At 36.4% G+C, this 19,498-nt stretch overlaps 1 protein-coding gene across 5 annotated transcripts in view; it reads left to right on the top strand.

Moving 5' to 3' along the window:
* The window catches only part of CEP128 (centrosomal protein 128), a 364,379-nt gene that overhangs the window by 160,321 nt on the left and 184,560 nt on the right, over positions 1-19,498 (top strand). For all 5 annotated transcript variants that reach the window (XM_028155817.2, XM_054715853.1, XM_054715854.1 and 2 more), the window contains exons 17-19: positions 8,860-9,036; positions 12,933-12,992; positions 18,464-18,656. In XM_028155817.2, the coding sequence (XP_028011618.2) occupies positions 8,860-9,036; positions 12,933-12,992; positions 18,464-18,656 (430 nt within the window). The remainder of the gene's footprint in view (positions 1-8,859; positions 9,037-12,932; positions 12,993-18,463; positions 18,657-19,498) is intronic.

The raw sequence follows: 19,498 nt of genomic DNA on the forward strand, positions 1-19,498 counted from the left end.
ATCACAGTTCCACATTTTTTTCTAAAAGCTCTTTGATAGTAAAAGGCAGAATTCTTTGATTTCAAATTCTTTTCTTGAGAACAAGAAAGAATAGAAGCAAATGAGCTGTTGACTTCTAACATTTACTTTAAAGTTTACACTGTAGGCCGTTTTTAGACAGACTACCCTTTGGTGCTTCGTCCATTTTAAATTGTGTGAGTAGAACAAAGTTGTAGCTACCACGAATTAATTAGGAGGCAAATTTAAATCAGATACTCTAAATAAACACTAATTAGGATCTTATGAGTAATTTCCTGTTAGATTTCTGTCATCTTAAAAAAACAACAGTGAAAATAATAAAACGGTCCAATTAAAGGTAAACATAAATTTTGTGTTTGTCATTTACAAAGCATTTTCAATTGAACCACTTGCAGTCATTAAGTCCGAAGTAGTCCTTGACTTCTACAGAGAATTGACTGAAACATCAAAGTGCTTACTAGGTATGAAACATTGTGCCAGATACTAAGAAACAAGTTTAGAATGCAAAGGTCAAGTGACTATACAGTGAGGGGTGAGGAGGGGACAGTTATACATACAGCTGTGCAGAGGGAGGGGCAAGAAATAAAAGTGAATCGAAGTACAGTTGGTCTCTACTTTCCAAAATGAAGCAGGTGTGGAAAAGCCATTTTCAAACTCTGTTACTTTGGCAGTGACTTCTCTACCAACTATTGACAATCAAAGAGTTTGATTTTATATGAATTTAAGGAGTGAAGTTCAAGTTTGGGTCTTTATTTCTCCTGATTTGAATTTGATTGAGAGGCCTGCCATTTATCCTTAACTCACCAAGTGGTTGATAACTTACAAGGGCTTGAGAGGAAAGTAGTTCTGTATGGGCACTTAAACAGCCTGAACTATTAGTTTGATTTCATTTAATTTTGAAATTGTGAGTGATACCCCTAGTGTAGGAATTAAACTAAATAATGGTACATAGACTTGGGTGAGGTGTGGAATAGGCCACATGAAGAGTTCTATATTATATCTCTCAGCACTTTGCTTAAGTTAAGCATTCCTATTTTGCTTTGGTGGACCCTGTAAGGGAACATAAGACAAATGTCCAGGTTTGTTTTCATTGAGGTTTTCACTTATTACTATTTAAAATGCTAATGGTAAACAAGCAGTATTCTGTAAGTTTTATGGAAAAAAACAGCTAGGAAGTGCTTATTGTATACATGGGTTATATTATTTGGAGATTTGTTTTTAAACTTTTTTAAAGCATATTCTTTTATAAGAATAAATGCATGCTTAAGCATCTTTTAGGTAGAAAATGAGGAGGGGAAGAAATTCTGATGGTTTTTAAAGACGCTGCATGCTTATAAACATTTCTCTGGAGTTGAATGATACATTCCTTTTTCTTTTGAAAATTAAACAATGTTCATTCCAAATGCATAATTTAAAACTTTAGTTGTTTGTTTCAGAAATAGATATGTATCAGAACTGCTTATTTTAAATAATGTTATTTCTGTTTCCAGGCATTTGACTTGATAGAAATACATAATTACAGGATAGTTCTACAACGTGATAAATACCCTTTAGAGTTATTTTTGTTTCCAACTTTGAATATTAATTTTTAGAAATGTCTCCAATATATATCCTAACACCTTTTTGATTATGCTGCCAATGATCTTTGTATTGCTCAATATTCTCCTAGAAAATGATCTTGAAAAGCCTGATGTGAAAATAACTTACTTACATGGGGTTAGAAGTTTAAATTTGAATTTCCATTTTTTGTTTTTGTCTTATGGATAACTTTCCTAAGCCTGCCCAAGACCAAGTAGGTTATAGATTGGAAAGTCTTTCACATGAAAGGTTTAACATGCATCAAATTCATATATCCAGTGTTTTAATATGTCATTATTTTTTCTGTTAGCTCTATGATTTTACTAATGCTCTCAGTTCTTACTCTTCACATACTATTGATCGTAACTTCTTTCTCCTCTTTGAAGGAAAGAGTGTAAAGCATCTACTTTCAGCATCTACTTTCAGAAGACGAAGAGTATATCTAACCCACAAAATAGTAGCATTTTTATTTTAGGAAACCAATCTTCTAGTAGTAATTATAATGCTATTTTGCTTACTAAATACATATAAAGAACCACCTCATTCTTTCATAAATGGACCAGTACTTTATTCATCAGCAGCTCTTCTTGGTTTTGTGCTCAGAATTTATTCTGCATCTCATTACTTCTTATCCCTGGCAACCCTCTTACTTTTGTGACATCAGCTTGCCTTGACAGTCACAGTAATCTGCTACTGAAAAAATGATTGCCCTCAATGAGTTTGCTAATTAATTTATTGCAAAAACCAGCTTACTGTAACATGAAAAGTTGAGTTCAGAGATTCTGTTTTATTTTTGATTGTTGCATAGTTGGGATCTACTATGCTTGGCACATAGAGAATATACTCAAAAAATGCTTGTGGAATGAAAGGAACATAAAAGGATTTATCTGTTCCAGAAAATTTATTGACTTCCTGCTATGTGTAAGACACTCTGCTAGGTGCTGGAATATTTAAATGAAAAAGAGTAAGTTTTTTGTGTTTTTTTTAACCTTGAGGAAGTCACAGCCTGGTGAGGGGACATATATAAAAGACACACATAGTAGTAAGTGATATAGCAGAAGCTCATATAAAGTGCCAGCAGAGCACAAAGAGGGCACCTAGCCTTCCTAAGAGCTGAGATGTTCTGTCTTGTTATAACATCCATGTGGGTAAGGAAGTGCGTGCATCTTATTGGGTTTTTATAACAAGGAAAAACATTCACTCTTATGACCTTTCCTGGTCCTCTTTATTCCTCAGTATTGTTGGGTTCACAGAGGGCAAGGGGTATACGTAGGACAAATCCATGGAGACTTTCAAATTGATCAGAACTGTAGGATTTTAGAATTATGTTACTTTTGTTTTAGTTTCTTTTTGATACTAATTGAAGTGTTAAATAGCCATACTTCGAATTTAAGAAACTTACTGTCTTAGAAGATCTTCTATTTTTAAGAAGTACGTTTGCAAAAAGTAGTTATGGTGTGACCAGCACTTAAGGTGTTATTTATTTATTGGCCGTTTTGCAAGACAGTTTGAACTTCAGTGTGGTAATTTTCCAGATTAAACTCTTTTTAAGTCTCCTGTAACATCCATGGTAGATCCTTCCCATTGAGTCGTGCTGCTATTTCTGCTTTCGTTGGTGTTTCATATTATATCTCAACTTCCTTACAGCTGAGTCAACTCTGTTGGCATAAGTAATGTGAGCCTTCTTTAGAGAACCAGATAAACGGCTTCCAGACAGATTCAATTTTTGTTCAGGATAGTTTCATTATTTGCCTTGTAATGCTAGTGTCCTGGATTTAAGGCTTAGGCATACAGTTATCTTGTGTTACAGAAATACTCTTTCCCAAAACTTTTTAGGTGATGTGAGCAGGTCTAGAGTTTCAACAAGCCATGCTTCCAATAACTTTGAATTACATTGTGCTAGTTTTTATTTTAGCCTTTAATACAGGGTGGAGCAAAAGAAGGTTTACAGTTGTGATTAAGCACAACAGAGCTTATTCTTATGTTATAATTTACTAAGTATTGTATTGTTTTCCATAGGAAGCACTGTATACTTACTTTTGCCCCACCCCGTATTATTTGATCTTTCTCTACCTCTTTTCCCATCTGCCCCTGCTGATGTATTAAAGATGGCTTTGGGTATCAAATATTGCCACACTTGGTTATTCAAGTTTGTTTTCTGTAAAGGAAAAACATTAACTTTGTAAAGGAATGATTTATTTATTTGGGTGAGTGTGCTTTATGTTTCTGTTAAGGTGTGTGAAGAATTGTTTTCATTTCAAGTAATAACCATATTGGGAATAAAGAAGCTTTTCTGGAAATCTTAAGACATTGAAGGAATCCCATAAGCTTTTACCAAGGAGATAACATTTTGGACATGCTCTAGTTTTATTGAAGTTACTTTATTTGCATTAAGATCATGTCTCTTATACTCTTACAGCCTTTGGGAAAGTGAATTTTCTGAGTTATGAGGAGTGTGCTGAACCACAAATATAGAATTAGAGGAGTATTTCTTATCCTTTGAATTACAGGCCCCTTGATCAAGCCAGTCAGCAGTGTGTGTGTGTGTGTGTGTGTGTGTGTGTGTGTGTGTGTGTGTGATGAGACTGTGAGCAGTATAGTTCTTCATTTCCTTTAGAAGTAAATATCAATAAATACAAACTTTTCCTGTCCTGAAGTGGAAGCTTCTTAAAACCTTTGCTATCTGGACAGTGGAACCACACATGCTTAGTGTGTGGTTAGTATACTTACTAATTAAAATTTGCCAAGAGCAGATTTCTTGTGTACACAGGGTATGTCTCTAGAGTGGATGGAGAGCCCCTAAAAGTTTAGGATATTGTGTGTGCTTGATAAATTTTTTCCTCTTTTTATGGTTTATTTTGAATATGTCATTATGTTTTCTAATGATAAGGCTCATTCAGAAATATTTTTTAAGTTATTCTTTCTACTTTAGCACTACATTAGTCTCCACATAACCTGCTGATGACTTTTCTCAGTTTTTCTAAAGTTCAGTTTTATAATTTTGACCTTTCTAGCATTTTAACAGAGAGCACCAGTCAGGGAGTCAGGGGACTTAGGGCATGGGTTGTAGGCTCTTTGAATTTAGTCCAAGTTACTTAGTCTGCCTGAACTTTGGTTTCCTCATTTGTAACATTAAGGGTTGGGTTTGTTCTCTAATTCAACTTCAGCCATGATCTAGATGAACTCTTCTTGGATTATATAAACTGCTTTGGTCAGCTCCTTCTCTATCTATCCCCCACAAAGAAGGCCTTTATAGTCCCAAGACCCAGGTATCTGCATCCATTTGTGCTGAAAAGACTAACTGTGTCTTCCATATTCTAAACAGTATCTAAAATGCCTTGTCCTAACTCTGGTTCTCTAGAAATATAGTAGCTTTTTGTTGTAGAATTCTTGCTCCCTTTGAATTCATTGGAAGCCCAGGGAATAGCCATGATAGTACCTAAATATTATCATATTCCCTTATTAATCTACTAGAGGCCCATTGCATGAATTCATGCATGGGTGGGGTCCCTCCCAGCCTATTTGGGCTGTCTCCCCAGTCTCAATCGGGGTCGGCTGAGGGGAGGGACTGCAGGAGGTTGGCTGGCCTTGGGAGGTTGGCTGTGGGAATGCCTTGACCACCAGGGGGCAGCTCCTGCATTGAACATCTGCTCCTTGATGGTCAGTGTGCATCATAGCTACCAGCTGGTCATCGGGTTATCTGGTCGTATGTATAGATAGATATGCCTCCAAATCAACCAGGATGCCTGGATTACTGTCAGCCTGTCACTCTCCTACCGTTTCCATAGAAGTAGTTGTGCCTGCTCCACTGGTAGAGCTATTGCTGAAACATGAAACCAGAGAGAAAGAGTGAATTTATTGGGTGTCACCATTAGTATACAAATTGATATTCTCAAGTCACAAACAAAACAAAACTGATGAAATTTAATGGAGATAGTTGTTGGCTCAGTGAGGGCAAGGACCTTATGTATCTCATTCATTCCATCCCTAGACCCAGAAGAATGTCTCAGCATAGTAGGCTTTCCATAAAAATTTGTTGAATGAGTGAATAAATGAAACAATTGCATAAGTACAGAATGGAACAGCTTACTTAGCTCCAGATGTAGAGTCCTGGAGCACATGCTGAGGATGGATAACTGGTAAAGGGCCATATCTACATCCTCCTTAAGTAAAAAAAAACACATGTATCTTTACCTGGAGTGTCAGAAGACTTAGTAGGGGTGGAGGATTCATTTACTTACTTTAATTCTTGAGTATATAGCACTTAGACTAATGAATATTTTACAGTTTTGTCAAGTGTTCAGTTCATTGAAATTTGAGCTGGTCACGTAGGGGTTGGATCACCTTCTGTCAGATAAATAAAAGAAGGGATTTCTGAAAGAACAGGTAGTTGAACCCCCTGATCTCTATGAGTTCATAGTTCTGAGATTTACTTTAAAGGGAGATTAGACAGGACATGCTAATGGTCTCACGGAGGACAGTGAATTGAATAATGAAATTTTCAGTTTTTGCTAAAGAGATTGAATTTATAGGTCTGTTTCTGACACGATCAACATTTTAAGAATATCAAAATATGGAAATAGTTTTGTCTTCTTATTAATAAAAGTCAAATAACAGAAAAGTGACAGTTGGTAAAAGAAAGATGGCTGTGAGAAAAATGAGAACAGAAAGATCAATTAGAACACCATTGTGAATTGCCTGGGTTTAGACTATGAACAGTTGTCCTCTAAATACATCAGTAACCCCAGGTAGAGTATTTTCTTCACTAACATCACACCTGTGTTTGTGTAGAGGCAACCTCCTAGCACACCTGTGTAGCATCTGAGTGTATAGATCTTTATGGTAATTAATGAAATCTTTACAGTGTTGAATTTGAGCTTCAAAAAATGTTTAAATCACTTATGTAGCAAAGTTGGGAAATTTAAAGATAATTACAAATATGTTTTGTGGTCTCTTGAAATAAGCAGTTTATTGAAGAAGACTGATACATTTTTTAAAAAACTGTGATATGAATAATGTGCTGTGGAAACATTTTATATTGGGTGATTAAGAAAGAAAGGCATCTTGAGGATAAACTTAGAAGGATAAGAAGTATAGATGGCAGGTATACCCACATGTGGCTCCTCCCATACAACTTTTTGAAATTGTGCTCTTTCAAAAGGAGCTGGTAGCCAAGAGATAGCATTGATCTTGGTGTGTCCTTGTTGTTATGTAGCAACAATACAAAAGCAAAGATCCTCACCTAGAGACTTGACAGTAGGTTGCTTTCAAGTAGGTAAACTACAAAATCATCTAATACTATTCAGAGCCAGGATGCTAATTTTTCAGAAGGGCTCCCAGATGAGATCAAGATATCCATATATATAAAGAAATGCCATATTAATCAGGAGGGAGAGTGTGTCTGGATCTGAATGTGGACAAAGCAGAAAGTTAGGGAGATGTATTTGGGCAGTCTCCATCTAAACACTGCCCAGGAGAATGGAACACTTGTTATCGTGGCTTGTATGTTCCTGATGTGTAGTTGGACATGCCAGGCTGCTGTTATTTTTTGTTTATTAAGTAACATTCTGTAGACTATGCCCTCTCCTCTAGACTGCTCTACAGGGAGAAAATGTATTGGTTATGCTGACACGAGTATTCTGATCCACATGGCAGTTATGGTTCTCATTGTAAATTAATGTAGTTAATTAAGTGGCATTCTAGTTTGCACATTAGTCTCTTGTGAATTTAATGTTACTCTACTGCTAAAAGATGACTCAGAGTACAAAAAAAAAAAAAAAATCCAGTTCCTAAGTTTACAAAGCAGAAGTCCAGACCAGAATGATGTACTCATCAAGACAAATGCTGTCTCTTGGCTACCAGTTCCATTTGAAATAGTGCAACTTGAAGCAGGATTGAAGACATCAGATTGATCAGAAGAGAGACATGTAGGCATATTTGAGAAGCTGCAAGAGGTTAAAGTATGAGAGAATGGAAAGGAGGGTGATGAGGCTGGAGAGAAGGGCAGAAGACAGGTTGTGAAAGGACTGTTTTTTGGGGCAGAGGGTGTTTCATTTATTTTAAAAAGTAAGTTGAATTGCCTGGTGGCCAGTGTGGCTCAATAGGTGACATCGACCTATGAACTAGGAGGTCACAGTTTGATTCCCTGTCAGGGCACATGCCTGGATTGTGGGCTTTATCCCCAGTGTGGGGCATGCAGGAGGCAGCTGATCAATTATTCTCTGTCATCATTAATGTTTCTATTTCTCTCTCCCTCTTCCTCTCTGAAGTCAATAAAAATATATTAAAAATCAATAAAAATTGAATTTAAAGGAAATATGTGTGATTATTCTGCTAAAATATCATTCTACTTTTCCTGTTTATTTTTCATTGAAAACATCTCTTTGTTATTTTAAATTCAAGCTGGGTTTGCTGACCACATAATCTTCCTGCTTGTGTTGTGTTTGTTAGGGTAGGTAAAGATGATTAGGCTACTATGGAAGATCTGAAGGCAAAACTAGCCAGCATCATGACTTTTTGGTCCACCATTTACACTTACAATTTTAGTGAATCTATTTTTTTTTCCCCCTTCCAAGCCTTGTGCATTACAACTTGAATTTCCCTGGTAATGAAATTGTGTAATCATGATTGAAAATTGTTCTGCCTACAGGGGGCCCCCAAGTCCTTGTAATTTGTTAAAGGGCTCCTTAGAAGTCCTTTTTATTAAATATACTATTTGCTTACTTGAAAAGTAGCTCCATCTTGCTTTTATCAATTTTGTGTGACTCGAAGCAATTATGGAGTATAACTGCATTTGAAAACTTAGACTTTTAAAAAATGATGTTTTGATGACATAATGATTATAACACTTATTTTTTTCTTAAATGAAAAAGCTGACATGATCTTATTTGACATTTTGCATTTTGTAGTGTTTTACTAAATTGTTGGTAGTTCAAAGTCAGTTTTTGGTATCAGCTTTTACTCTGATCCATTAATGACATTAAATTATTAATTGATAAGGGATTTTTTTTCAACTTTAACTTTTGGTTGCAGATTAACTATACTTTTCTTTGTCAGTTATCCACTACCAGTTCCCTCAATGCCCTACTCATGAATTCTTTATAATCTGACCTCAGTTAATTAGTAAGCCGAAGGTTTTATTCCAGTAAAGGGACTGCCAGAGTTAGATCTGTTTTCTAATGCACTGCTTTAAGTTGGTTGTATGGATAGTACATGTGTTTCTTGCCTTCACTTAATAATTGTTTTTATTTATGAATGCTTTAGGAGAAACATATAAGCAATGAAGAAGAGCACTTAAGGAGGATGGAAGAGGCCAGATTGCAGCTCAAGGATCAACTTCTTTGCCTGGAGACTGAACAAGAATCCATTCTTGGTGTGATAGGAAAGGAAATTGATGCAGCTTGTAAAACCTTCTCCAGGGACTCGATGGAGAAATTCAAAGTAATTATGAGTTCTCATTGTGCCTTTCACTAAGTTTCCTTATATCTATAAATGCCTAAGCAACCACTAGCTGATGGGCCGACCAGCTGACTGGCCAACCATTCGGTAGCTATGACATGCACTGACCACCAGGGGGCAGACGCTCAATGCAGGAGTAGAAACCACTGGCATGGAAACATGGAACAGAATGATGAATCGCAGAGGGAAGCGGGGAGGGAGGAGGGTGGGAAGAGATTAACCAAAGATCTTAAATACATGCTAGAGGCCAGTGGGGTCCTTTGGCCTGGCCTGTGGGGATTGGGCTGAAACTGGCCCGGTGCACAGATTTGGGCACTGGTGGGGTCCCTTGGCCTGGCCTTTGGAGATGGGGCTGAAACCAGCTCTCCAACATCCCCTGAGGGATCCCGGATTGTGAGAGGGCACAGAGCAGGCTGAGGGATCCCACCAGTGCACGAATCTGTGCACTGGGCCTCTAGTATAACTATAATAAGATTTTAATGCATGGTTACATGGTATTTACATTTTTGTTTGAGAAAGTTTTATGAAAGAAAATAACATCTTGCATTTTTTGGAATGAGGTACTGTATCTATTGCACAGTCCCGATGAGAGAACATGTGCTGTGATTCCATTGAATTGTCTGTCTCACACTGTAAAAGAAAATGTCTTACAACAGAGGCAGCAGTTCTGGCTAAAATACATTCTTGGAGTCTAGAGGCCTGGATTTTGAATTTTTTATTTTCACAGGCCATTTTTGTTGTTGTTGGTATACTACTGGCCAATATTTATTGAGTACTAGTTATATTACAGGAACTGTGGTAAGTATGTTGTATGCAATCTCTCCCTGAACCCCTAAAACCCCCCAGTCCTGTAGGTACTCTGATTAAATCCATTTTTTTTTTTTTTTGGCAAGAGAAAGCAAGACTTGGAGGGGTTAAGTAACTTGCCTCTGGCCATATATCTAGTTAAATGCTAAAACTAGGACTAAAAACCTTGGGAGTCTAATCCTGGAGCTTAATCAAGTAACCACTATGCTATTTGCCTTCCCCATTTAAACAAAGTATATTTAATTTAGCTTTTCTATCTTTAAAATGGGATATTGATTGCAATTCAATTTCTAGTCCTAGTGAAATGATCAATAAAAACAGAAGTAATCATGGGTGTTCTTAATTTCTTCAAGGTAAGCACCTCTGTTAACTCTAGGTTCTAGTACTGCTATATTACATACAGAGAGCATTGACGAGCTATCATTTACCACTGTATTTAGTTCATTTGATGATATGATATTACTAAAATTATAGGATCAGGCACTAGGGATTTTTAAAAATCCTCTTCAGGTGTCTTTTTTGTCATTCATCCTTTTCCTCATATAAAATAACTATTCCATTTTATAGTACTTTCCCCCCCCCTTTTTTTCCTGCTTTTCCTTACCATTTTTTTTCTTGGTTTTCTTAAGTGGTGTTTTAAAGAAAATAAAACTATAATTCTACTCATGAAGTGGAAGGTGTTTTAGGATTTGACTAACAAAAATATTTCAACTGATAGAATTTGGTGGAGTTGGTGGAATTTCTACGATATGTATTTATCTGTACTTTTTTGAAACAAATGAGATGTCAGTTTAAGAGGACTGTGAGCCAAATATGAGAAGTAATTGGCTTTAGGGAAAAACTAACTCTTTTAGTCCTGTTATAGGGCCTGCTATAATGCTGGTTTGCTTATATTTTATTGTCTAATGCTGCTGTATTTATATAATATTTGTTGTGTTTACATATATTTAAAGGATGTGTGGCCTTGAAATCCTAATTGCATCAAAAAATGTCATATATTACCAAGGAAATATTTATTCTATATTTAAGTATTTATGTCAGGACAACTTGTTTTTGGTCAAGTAGAGATATAAAAATGGAAACATTTGGATCATGCTATAAGGTATATAAACCTTGTTATGGTTAATTATAGGCTAAAATATAGTTTGCACATAGCAGGTTGCTTAAATTTTTCTTCCATCTAACATATTCTGAAAAGCATCCTATTTTTTAATAGGCTTTCAGTCATGGAATGATTGTAGTAATGGGTCTTTGCACCTTTTCTGTTAGAGAGAGTCTAATTCAATCCATGTGATGGGTGGAGATAAATTTAAAAGAATGGACATTTTTTCAGTTTTTTTTTAAGACCACATTTTTTTTTTTTCATTGTGGGTCTCTTTCTGTTTATACCTTCTGTTGTTTCATTTCTGTAAACTTGAAAAAAAGAAAGAATACCCAAGAACATAACATTTGCTTTCACCTCAAAGAAACTACCCTTGGGTGTTTGTTAAGATCAGTTCTTTGCTTTATAGTTCAGAGATCTATGGGAGAGTGGCGGTCCTTGTAAAGTGTTTTAAAAAATGGATTAATTCCAATTCTTTGTCATTTATTGACTTTTTAAGTATTGCTGATGAAATTTTCAGCCATGTTATGTAGAGGGCGACTATGTTATGGAATGGATTGAATAATAGATATGTAACAAACAAATCTAGGAAAAGTCCTTGGGGATATTGGTATTATTTCTAATTACAATTTTCTTTTTCCAGTCACTATACCTATTCTACGTTAGTAAATGTCTGTAGTGTTTGAAAACTTAAGGATAGATACTTACTAAACCACCACCATTATAAAACACTTAGGAAAATGTCTGAATTGAAGATACATCATTTTCCCAGACCAGTCTTTGATATTTCAGGAGCTTTCCCATAACACTTGGTCTGAGTATTCATTTATTTGTAAAGTGTAAAGAGGATAGGCATTGGATCAAGCCAATTTTTTTTTTTTTTTTGCTATGAACTAGAGTGATTAGGAATAATTTCCTTGAAAATATAGGGAGAGAGGGCATGAGAGTTGGGTGGGGTTTAGACAGTGAGATAGTAGATGAGAGAAAGGTTGATTATGAAAATACAGCATTCCTGTATATGGCATGTGGTTGGCACTCATTACCATTTTTCAGATGCTGAATGAATTACCTGATGATGTTTCTTAAGGGAGAGATGTGCTCACACATAAGGGAATATGGAAGTATTGGAGAATAGGAATAGATATCTTTTGCAGAGGGATAGGGTAGTTTTAAGAGAACATTTCTAGAAAGAAGTCCTGCAAAAATATCATAGGTTCAACAAAAGTAGGAATTGAGAAAAAATTTGTATTTACAATTGTAAAATCATTGACAACCTTTGAGTACAGTTTTATCAGTAATAATGCAGAAGCAGATGGCAGTGAGTTTATAAATGAGTTGGTGTGAAGGGAATCAGGGCAGCTGGCATAGACAACCTACTTATTGTGGGATTTTGTTATCATCATGAGATATAAAGGAATGACTCCATGATTAGTTTCTATCATTTCTACACAATCACTAATGAGACAAAATGGCCCTCATAGTATAAAATTAAAGAAGGATAAATGAGACAAAGAATTAAGTTTCTGTGTAATTACATCAAACCCACTGTGAAATATATTACTAGGAGCAAGACTGAGGAAAAGAAACAAGGAAAATATGAAGTTAAACTGGTTTAATCGAGGCTGCTTGGGAGTCAGCTTCCAGAGAGTCTAGCAATGATAGCACTTGAGAGTTAATTCATGTCTCTGTATTTTAGCTAAATATTTACATTGTACATATACATATATAAAAACATTATATATATGTATATATGTATACATATACATACACACACATACATATATTTACATAAATAGAAATGTTAAATCATGTTTTGGAATTTATTGAGTACTTGGTATGAATGTCTCCTTTCTAAAACCTTAAGTTTTAGACACTTAACTTTTGTATGTTATGGTGAAAAATTTTCAGTTAGGTAAATTCATTTCAGAGAAAAATCTAATTTTAATAGACTATTCTTTCTCTTTTTTAGTTTTTTTCATCTGGTCCTGACATTAATTATGACCCACATCGCTGGTTAGCAGAAAGCAAGGTAATTGATCTTTGAATCTTAAAGTTATCATAATGTTTATGAGCTTCAATGTGTCTATTTGGGCTAGCCATATATTTTTGTCACATAATGAACATGTGAAGCTGTAGTACTTTATTGCTGAGAAAGATTATCATAATGCATTTAGGAAGTTTCCATGTTCCTTTGGCTTAACATTGAAAAATTAGCTTAAATGTATAGGGATGGGATGGGACGAAAAAGGAAGGTAAAACTGTTGAAATATTAAAACTAGATTGTCAGAGAGACAAGTTCTTCTGCCTTTTCCTTTGGATAAAGCAATGTCTCTGGAGTGTACAAAGGTCAGGGTAGCTGTAACCACCCTTCATTACACATATATACTTATATTTTATTTCTGAGGGTCTGCTCAAAGCCTGTCAAATCTCTATGGGGCATAAGCAAATCTCTTCACCTCTCTGGGTGTCCTGTTTCCTCATTTACAAAATTGGAGGAATTAACTTTAAGTTCTGAAGATAACTTTCTTGCTTCATGGTTTTTTAGCATTCTAATTCAAGTTTAATGGAAGGTAAGCAAAAATAAATAAAATTGAACAATTTGCTAATATTCTACACTTTGGGTAATTGTCAACTATCTTCATAGGTCAGCTTGGAAATTTAAATTATTGAAATTTAGGTATATAGAAATTAAGATATATAGAAAATTATGACCACATGTGATGTAGATATGTTTATTTGAGTATCAATACTTAAGAACTTGCATTTCTTTTTAGACTAGTTTTATTTCAGTTTTAACATAAAGTGCAAAATCTTCCATCCCATTTACATTCTGTAAGAAAACCAACTGTACTATAAACCTGACCAATTGTGGTCCAACTTAGGGTTTTAGTACAAAGAAAGGACCTTTGAGTTTGTACAGTGTCCTTTTTTAAAAATATGAGAAAAATGAAGTTTCAGAGAAGAATGTGACTTTTTCAGAATGGGAAAATGGATCACATGCCATGTGCACTCAGCGTTCTTACCATTATGTGTATTGCCATCTAAAGTCTTCTTTCAGCCAAGATTTATTTATTGTGTACTTTTTTGTGTACAGACACCGGGGATATAAGTGTTAGTAAGCCATGGAAGTTAATCGGGGGGAATGGTGATGTAAACAAATTTGAAGTCTCCTTAAGATGTGTTATATTGTAGAAATATGTCAACATTGACAGAGGAACACAGGAGAAGGAAGAACTAACTCTGATGTTTGTGCTGGGAGGATGGGAGGCTGTGAAGCTGCCAGCATGTCTCAGAGGGCTTCTACAATTGTGTTATATTTAAACTTGGTCAGACAAAAAGTTTGTATTAACAATAAAATTATAGGTATAAAATGCAAATATTTGAGTAAACACAGAATAATGCTCAAGATGGGTGGGTAAGGTACAGGTGGGAGGTGGTGGACAGAGAAGGTTTACTTTTGAAGGCCTGGTAGGCATTAGAGAAACTCCCCTCAAAAAAATTCTTAAGCTCTAGCTGGTTTGGCTCAGTGGATAAAGTGCTGAACTGAGGACTGAAGGGTCCCAGTTCGATTCCAGTCAAGCTGCACATGCTCGAGTTGGAGGCTCAATCCCCAGTATAGAGCGTGCAGGAGGCAGCTGGTTAATGATTCTCTCTCATCATTGATGTTTCTATCTCTCTTTCCCTCTCCCTTCTCTGAAATCAATAAAAAATATAAAAAAATACATAAAATTGTTGTAAAAATTATTAATAAGAAACTAACAGTATTATGATTAAAAATAAAATTTTATCCAACCTTGTAAAATTTCTATCCTGCTCTAAGAACTGTGATCCTAACTGTTCTAACCATTTTTGATAGAACCAAATGCAAGTCTGCATTTATGCCACCTGCATAGGAAATCTAGACTATGCATATTTTGCTGTCCTAGAATTTTTTGACTAGAAACTTCTGTTGTGCATTAATAAAGCATTTCTCTTTTTTCTTTTCCCCAACTCCACAGTTTTGACAAGAGCAATGTACTTGGAATTTTCTTTCAAGTTAAAATCTTTATCATTTCTGAACAGAACACTTTTACTGCTGTTGTTCAGCTAAGTTATGAGAGCCAGAGATGACTCTTGATCACGGCTCTTTAATTTGGGAGCTAGTGAGCAGTTTTCCCTTATCATTTAATGGGATTGAACTTCTGATCAGGGTTTTAATACTACATGAGACAACTGTTCCTCTACCACGTAAAAGGGTCCTGATAAGCTCCCCACACTGACCAGTGGACTGGGGAGGAATTGAATCTATTTGTGGAGAGATGGCTTGGGTTATTGATGGGCCACAATACTGTAATTCTCATGAACTATGAGTGAATAGCTCTATAAGTATTGGAGATAAAATCTGAAATCAAAGGACAAAAACTGTATGGAAAGTGGAATTGCTATTCAGCTAGTCCATGCTGACATCTTGCAGTATTAGAAGGACCTCTGAGGGCCTTTGGTAATTGTTTTCATAAATCTGCCACATGAATTTATTCTGTTAGTGTTAATCCTGAAAGAACTAGAGGACTGAGTGGGGATTGTGGCACTATTGCTTTGTTGGCATAGCACACACATGAAGTTCAACTTCGAGTTGGACCAGGCCCACAGATAAAATAACCAATGAATAGTCAGAATAAGGCATGGTGGGTGGAAGAGAATCGAGGTAGTGGTTAAGGAATGCCAGGCAAGGAATTCACAGGGATTAGGTATTTGTTTTGTCATAAATCTTGATAGCAGATGTAGAGAACAAATTTTATTCAGTTTAGCAGAGAATTTACTGAGAAACTACTGTGTCCTAGATGCTATGCTGTATGCTCCAGACATAAAAATGAATTAAGACATGATCCTCTTGAGGAACATGTTTTGTCTAGAGAAGCTGATACTTATGTAAATAATTTTAATATCACATGTACCGGGACTGACCAGCAGATCCTGAGCAAGAGATGAATGATTACTCTGACACACGTTTGCTATGAAAGAGAGGCTAGGGGACTGCCTGGCTAGAGAGACTAGACAGTCTCATTTGCCTGCCTCTTCAGGCTTTTTTGTAACAGCAGTTTGAGCTAAAATTGACTTTTAGAACAATCAGTAGGGTAAGCATTCTTGGGAGGACACAGGCGTCAGCAGTACCCTTAAGCATAAAGATTCTGAGGGAGGGTCAGTGCTTACACAGACTAGTTTGGAAAGGTCAAGGAACAATTAGGGGCCGTCACCTTCAGCCAACTCCCCTAGAAAATTCTTTCGGAATTTCCTCCTTACAAACTTTCCAACTAAGTCTCCCGTGCTCCTCCACACACATGTAAGAGGTACACAGAAGCTGCTGTGGAGGCTGATGCCTCAGATGGATTTTGAAGCTAGCCAACCATAATTATGGGTTCCAATATTGCTAACTTTATTAGCAATACTCTTTTTATTCAAATTTTCTCTTTCCCTTGGCTTTTAGCTTTGACTCCTTTCTTTATGATTTTAGTATATTAATATACTAATCTCAGTAAGGATATTATTATAGATTAAAAAGACCATTTTGATTGTTTTACTAGATAATTATAAATATTCCCACCTTATTGCAAGTTATCAACTATAAATAAGGCAACTATTTCCTTACTGATAAATTCTTTCTCTTTTGGTTTATTTAATAATACTTGTTTATGTAGTTAAATAAATGAGGCTATTATGTAATCTATAAAATGCTCTTGTGAGTGGTTAATAGAATGGTGTTTGCACTGTGATTAAAAGCCTTGTCAGCTAATTATTATTTGGTATTGTTAAAGTTATTCCTATAGTGTGTTTCAAGCTGTTTCTTCAAGACACTTAATAAAGATGGTGGGTGTTTCTCTAACAGATACTGATTCTCATAATTGATTATTGGTTGATTAAATTTCCATAACTTAAGTATTTTGTTTTGTAGAATTAAGAATATATTCTGCATACATATTCAGTTCACAAAAAGCATCTAGCTATAATCTGTTTGTAAAATTTTGTCTGGCAATGGAATGAAGGTTTCATATGAATAAATTAAAGCCATATGTCATATTGTATTAGTCTGCTTGGGCTACCATAACAAAATACCACAGACTGGTTGGTGGCTTAAACAACAGACATTTATTTTCTCACAGTTATAAAGGTTAGAAGTCCAAGATTAAGGGGTCAGGATTGGTTTTGTTAAGTCCTCATTCTGGCTTGTAGAATTCCCCACCTTTCATGCAAACATGGGTGGGGTGGGATGGGGTGGTTTGGGAAGTTGGGGGCTGGAAATCAGAAAGAGCGGTGAGGGAGTGCAAACTTGCTATAAGCCTTAGTGTCTCTTGAGGGTCCCACCCTTATGACCTCACTTAATCTTAATTACTTCACTAAGAGCCCTATCTCCAAATATAGTCACATGGAGGTTTAGAGCTTCAACAAGTGAATTTTGAGGGGACGCAATCCTATCTAATAAAAAGGTAATATGCAAATTTACCGTCACTCTGTCACAAAGATGGCGGCACCCATAGCAGCCGGGGCACTGGACGCTGGTGGTGTCACCCTGGCGACAGGCCCCAGCATCCTGTGAGCCCCGGCCCACAGAGGGAGGGCGGGTGGGCAGGCCCCTGGCTAGAGGCCTGTCGGGGCGTGGAACACTGGCGTCATTGCAGGCTGGGCTGAGGGACCTCCTCCCCCCCGTGTGCGAATTTTGTGCACTGGGCCTCTAGTTTAGTTCATAATAACACATATCAAACCTGATTACTGCTTTGTTTCAGAAGGTTTTTTGGAAGTTTATTATTATTTTTTTTTACCATAATCAATAGGATTATTGCTCTGACAAAACAGATTTGCTGTTTCTCCATTATTATTGTTAGTAATAGTTAACATAGGCCAAAGATTGTGATGTAGTAAGTAGGAAAGGGAAATATGAAGGACAGATGAAATATTAAAGATAGCGAGGTTAGCATCTATGAAAAAGAGAGTTGCTCTGATTACATTTTCTCACCTCTTCAAGGTAGGGGAAGGCTGACTTTATCTCCCTAAGCCTATGGAGAATCTCTCTATCTGATTAGCTAGACATGGGGATGTGTATTTTTAGGAAGCAAAAATAGAAAAAAAATTTTAAATCTCTGAAATAAAACCCTCTTTTATCAAATTTCTAGTTCTATTCCAGGGTGATTTTGATTTTTAAATGCTTTACTAAACTGCTTTATATACCTAATTAGGAGGCTAATTGTGTTAAGATTAGAAGTTTAGTAGGCCATATTTTTCTGTAGTACTGCCTTTGCAAAGATGATAGACTATACAGAATTTCCATAAAAATCTAAGAAAGTGGCTTAATTTCACACCAACTTTTAACTGATATGAACCATAGTGTATTTTTCATTTTGCTTAAGTTTGTTAGTTATTGTCTATATTTGCTTATATTATGATATTTTTCCTACTGTTTTGAAATACTACTGTTTTCTAGATTTTTACCTTGCTTTTTTAAAATTAATTGTAAATGTCATTTTTTAGACTAAACTTCAATGGCTCTGTGAGGAACTGAAGGAGAGAGAAAACAGGGAGAAAAGTCTGCGGCACGAGCTAATGCTGTGCAAACAGCAGCTGAGGAATATGACTGAGAACAAGGAATCCGAGCTCCAGTGTCTCCTGGAACAGATAGAAAGGCAGGAGCTGCTTCTGGAAGAAATACACCAAGAGAAGAGAGGTATGTTAGCTGCTCTTACTCTCACTGTTCTTTGTTTGTGTTCCTGGAATCCAGCAGAGGGAGAAAACCTACTTCTCTTACCTCCAGCTCAGATTATTGCTGTACTAGAGGCCCAATGCACAAAATTTGTGCAAGAGTAGGCCTTCCTTCCCCCAGATGCCGGTACCAGCTTCCCTCTGGCACCCGGGACCTGGGGGTTCCCTTTGGCTGCCGGCACCTGGGACCCGGTCTTCCCTCTGTCCGCTGGCAGGCACCCGGGACCCGGGCTTCCCTCCGGCCACCGGCAGGCACCCGGGACCCAGGCTTCCCTCGCAGCCCTGGCTTCGTCCAGAAGGTCGTCCGGAAGGATGTCCAGTTTAATTAGCATATTATGCTTTTATTATTATAGATTCTTCTCTTTTCTTTTTTTCTCTCCTGTCTTCATTTCTGGGTGCAGAAGGGAAAACTGTTCCCACCCTGAGAGTGTTTTCATTAGCTACTATATCCCTCTTGTTTACACAGCTTGTGTCATTGGAAAGTGTTAATTTGGTAAGATGTGTTTGTTCTTCCCTGGTAAGATACCAAAATTTATACTTGACTTCAGTAAAATACCTAGTAATTCATTCAACAAATACTTACTTTGTTCATATTTTGTCTTGGGCACTGTTATGGGTGCTGAGGATACATTAGTGAATAAATTAGAAAAAATCCTACTCTTGTCTACCTTATATTGAGTGGGGTGACAGAAAATAAATGTAAATAGGTAAATTATATAATAGAAGGCTACAAGCACAATGGTGAAAACAATTGAATAAGGGGAAGAGAGTTTGGGAGAGCAGGGGCAGAGTGTAATATGTTTAATA

Source organism: Eptesicus fuscus, chromosome 5 (assembly GCF_027574615.1).
Source record: "Eptesicus fuscus isolate TK198812 chromosome 5, DD_ASM_mEF_20220401, whole genome shotgun sequence".
Taxonomy (NCBI): Eukaryota; Metazoa; Chordata; class Mammalia; order Chiroptera; family Vespertilionidae; genus Eptesicus; species Eptesicus fuscus.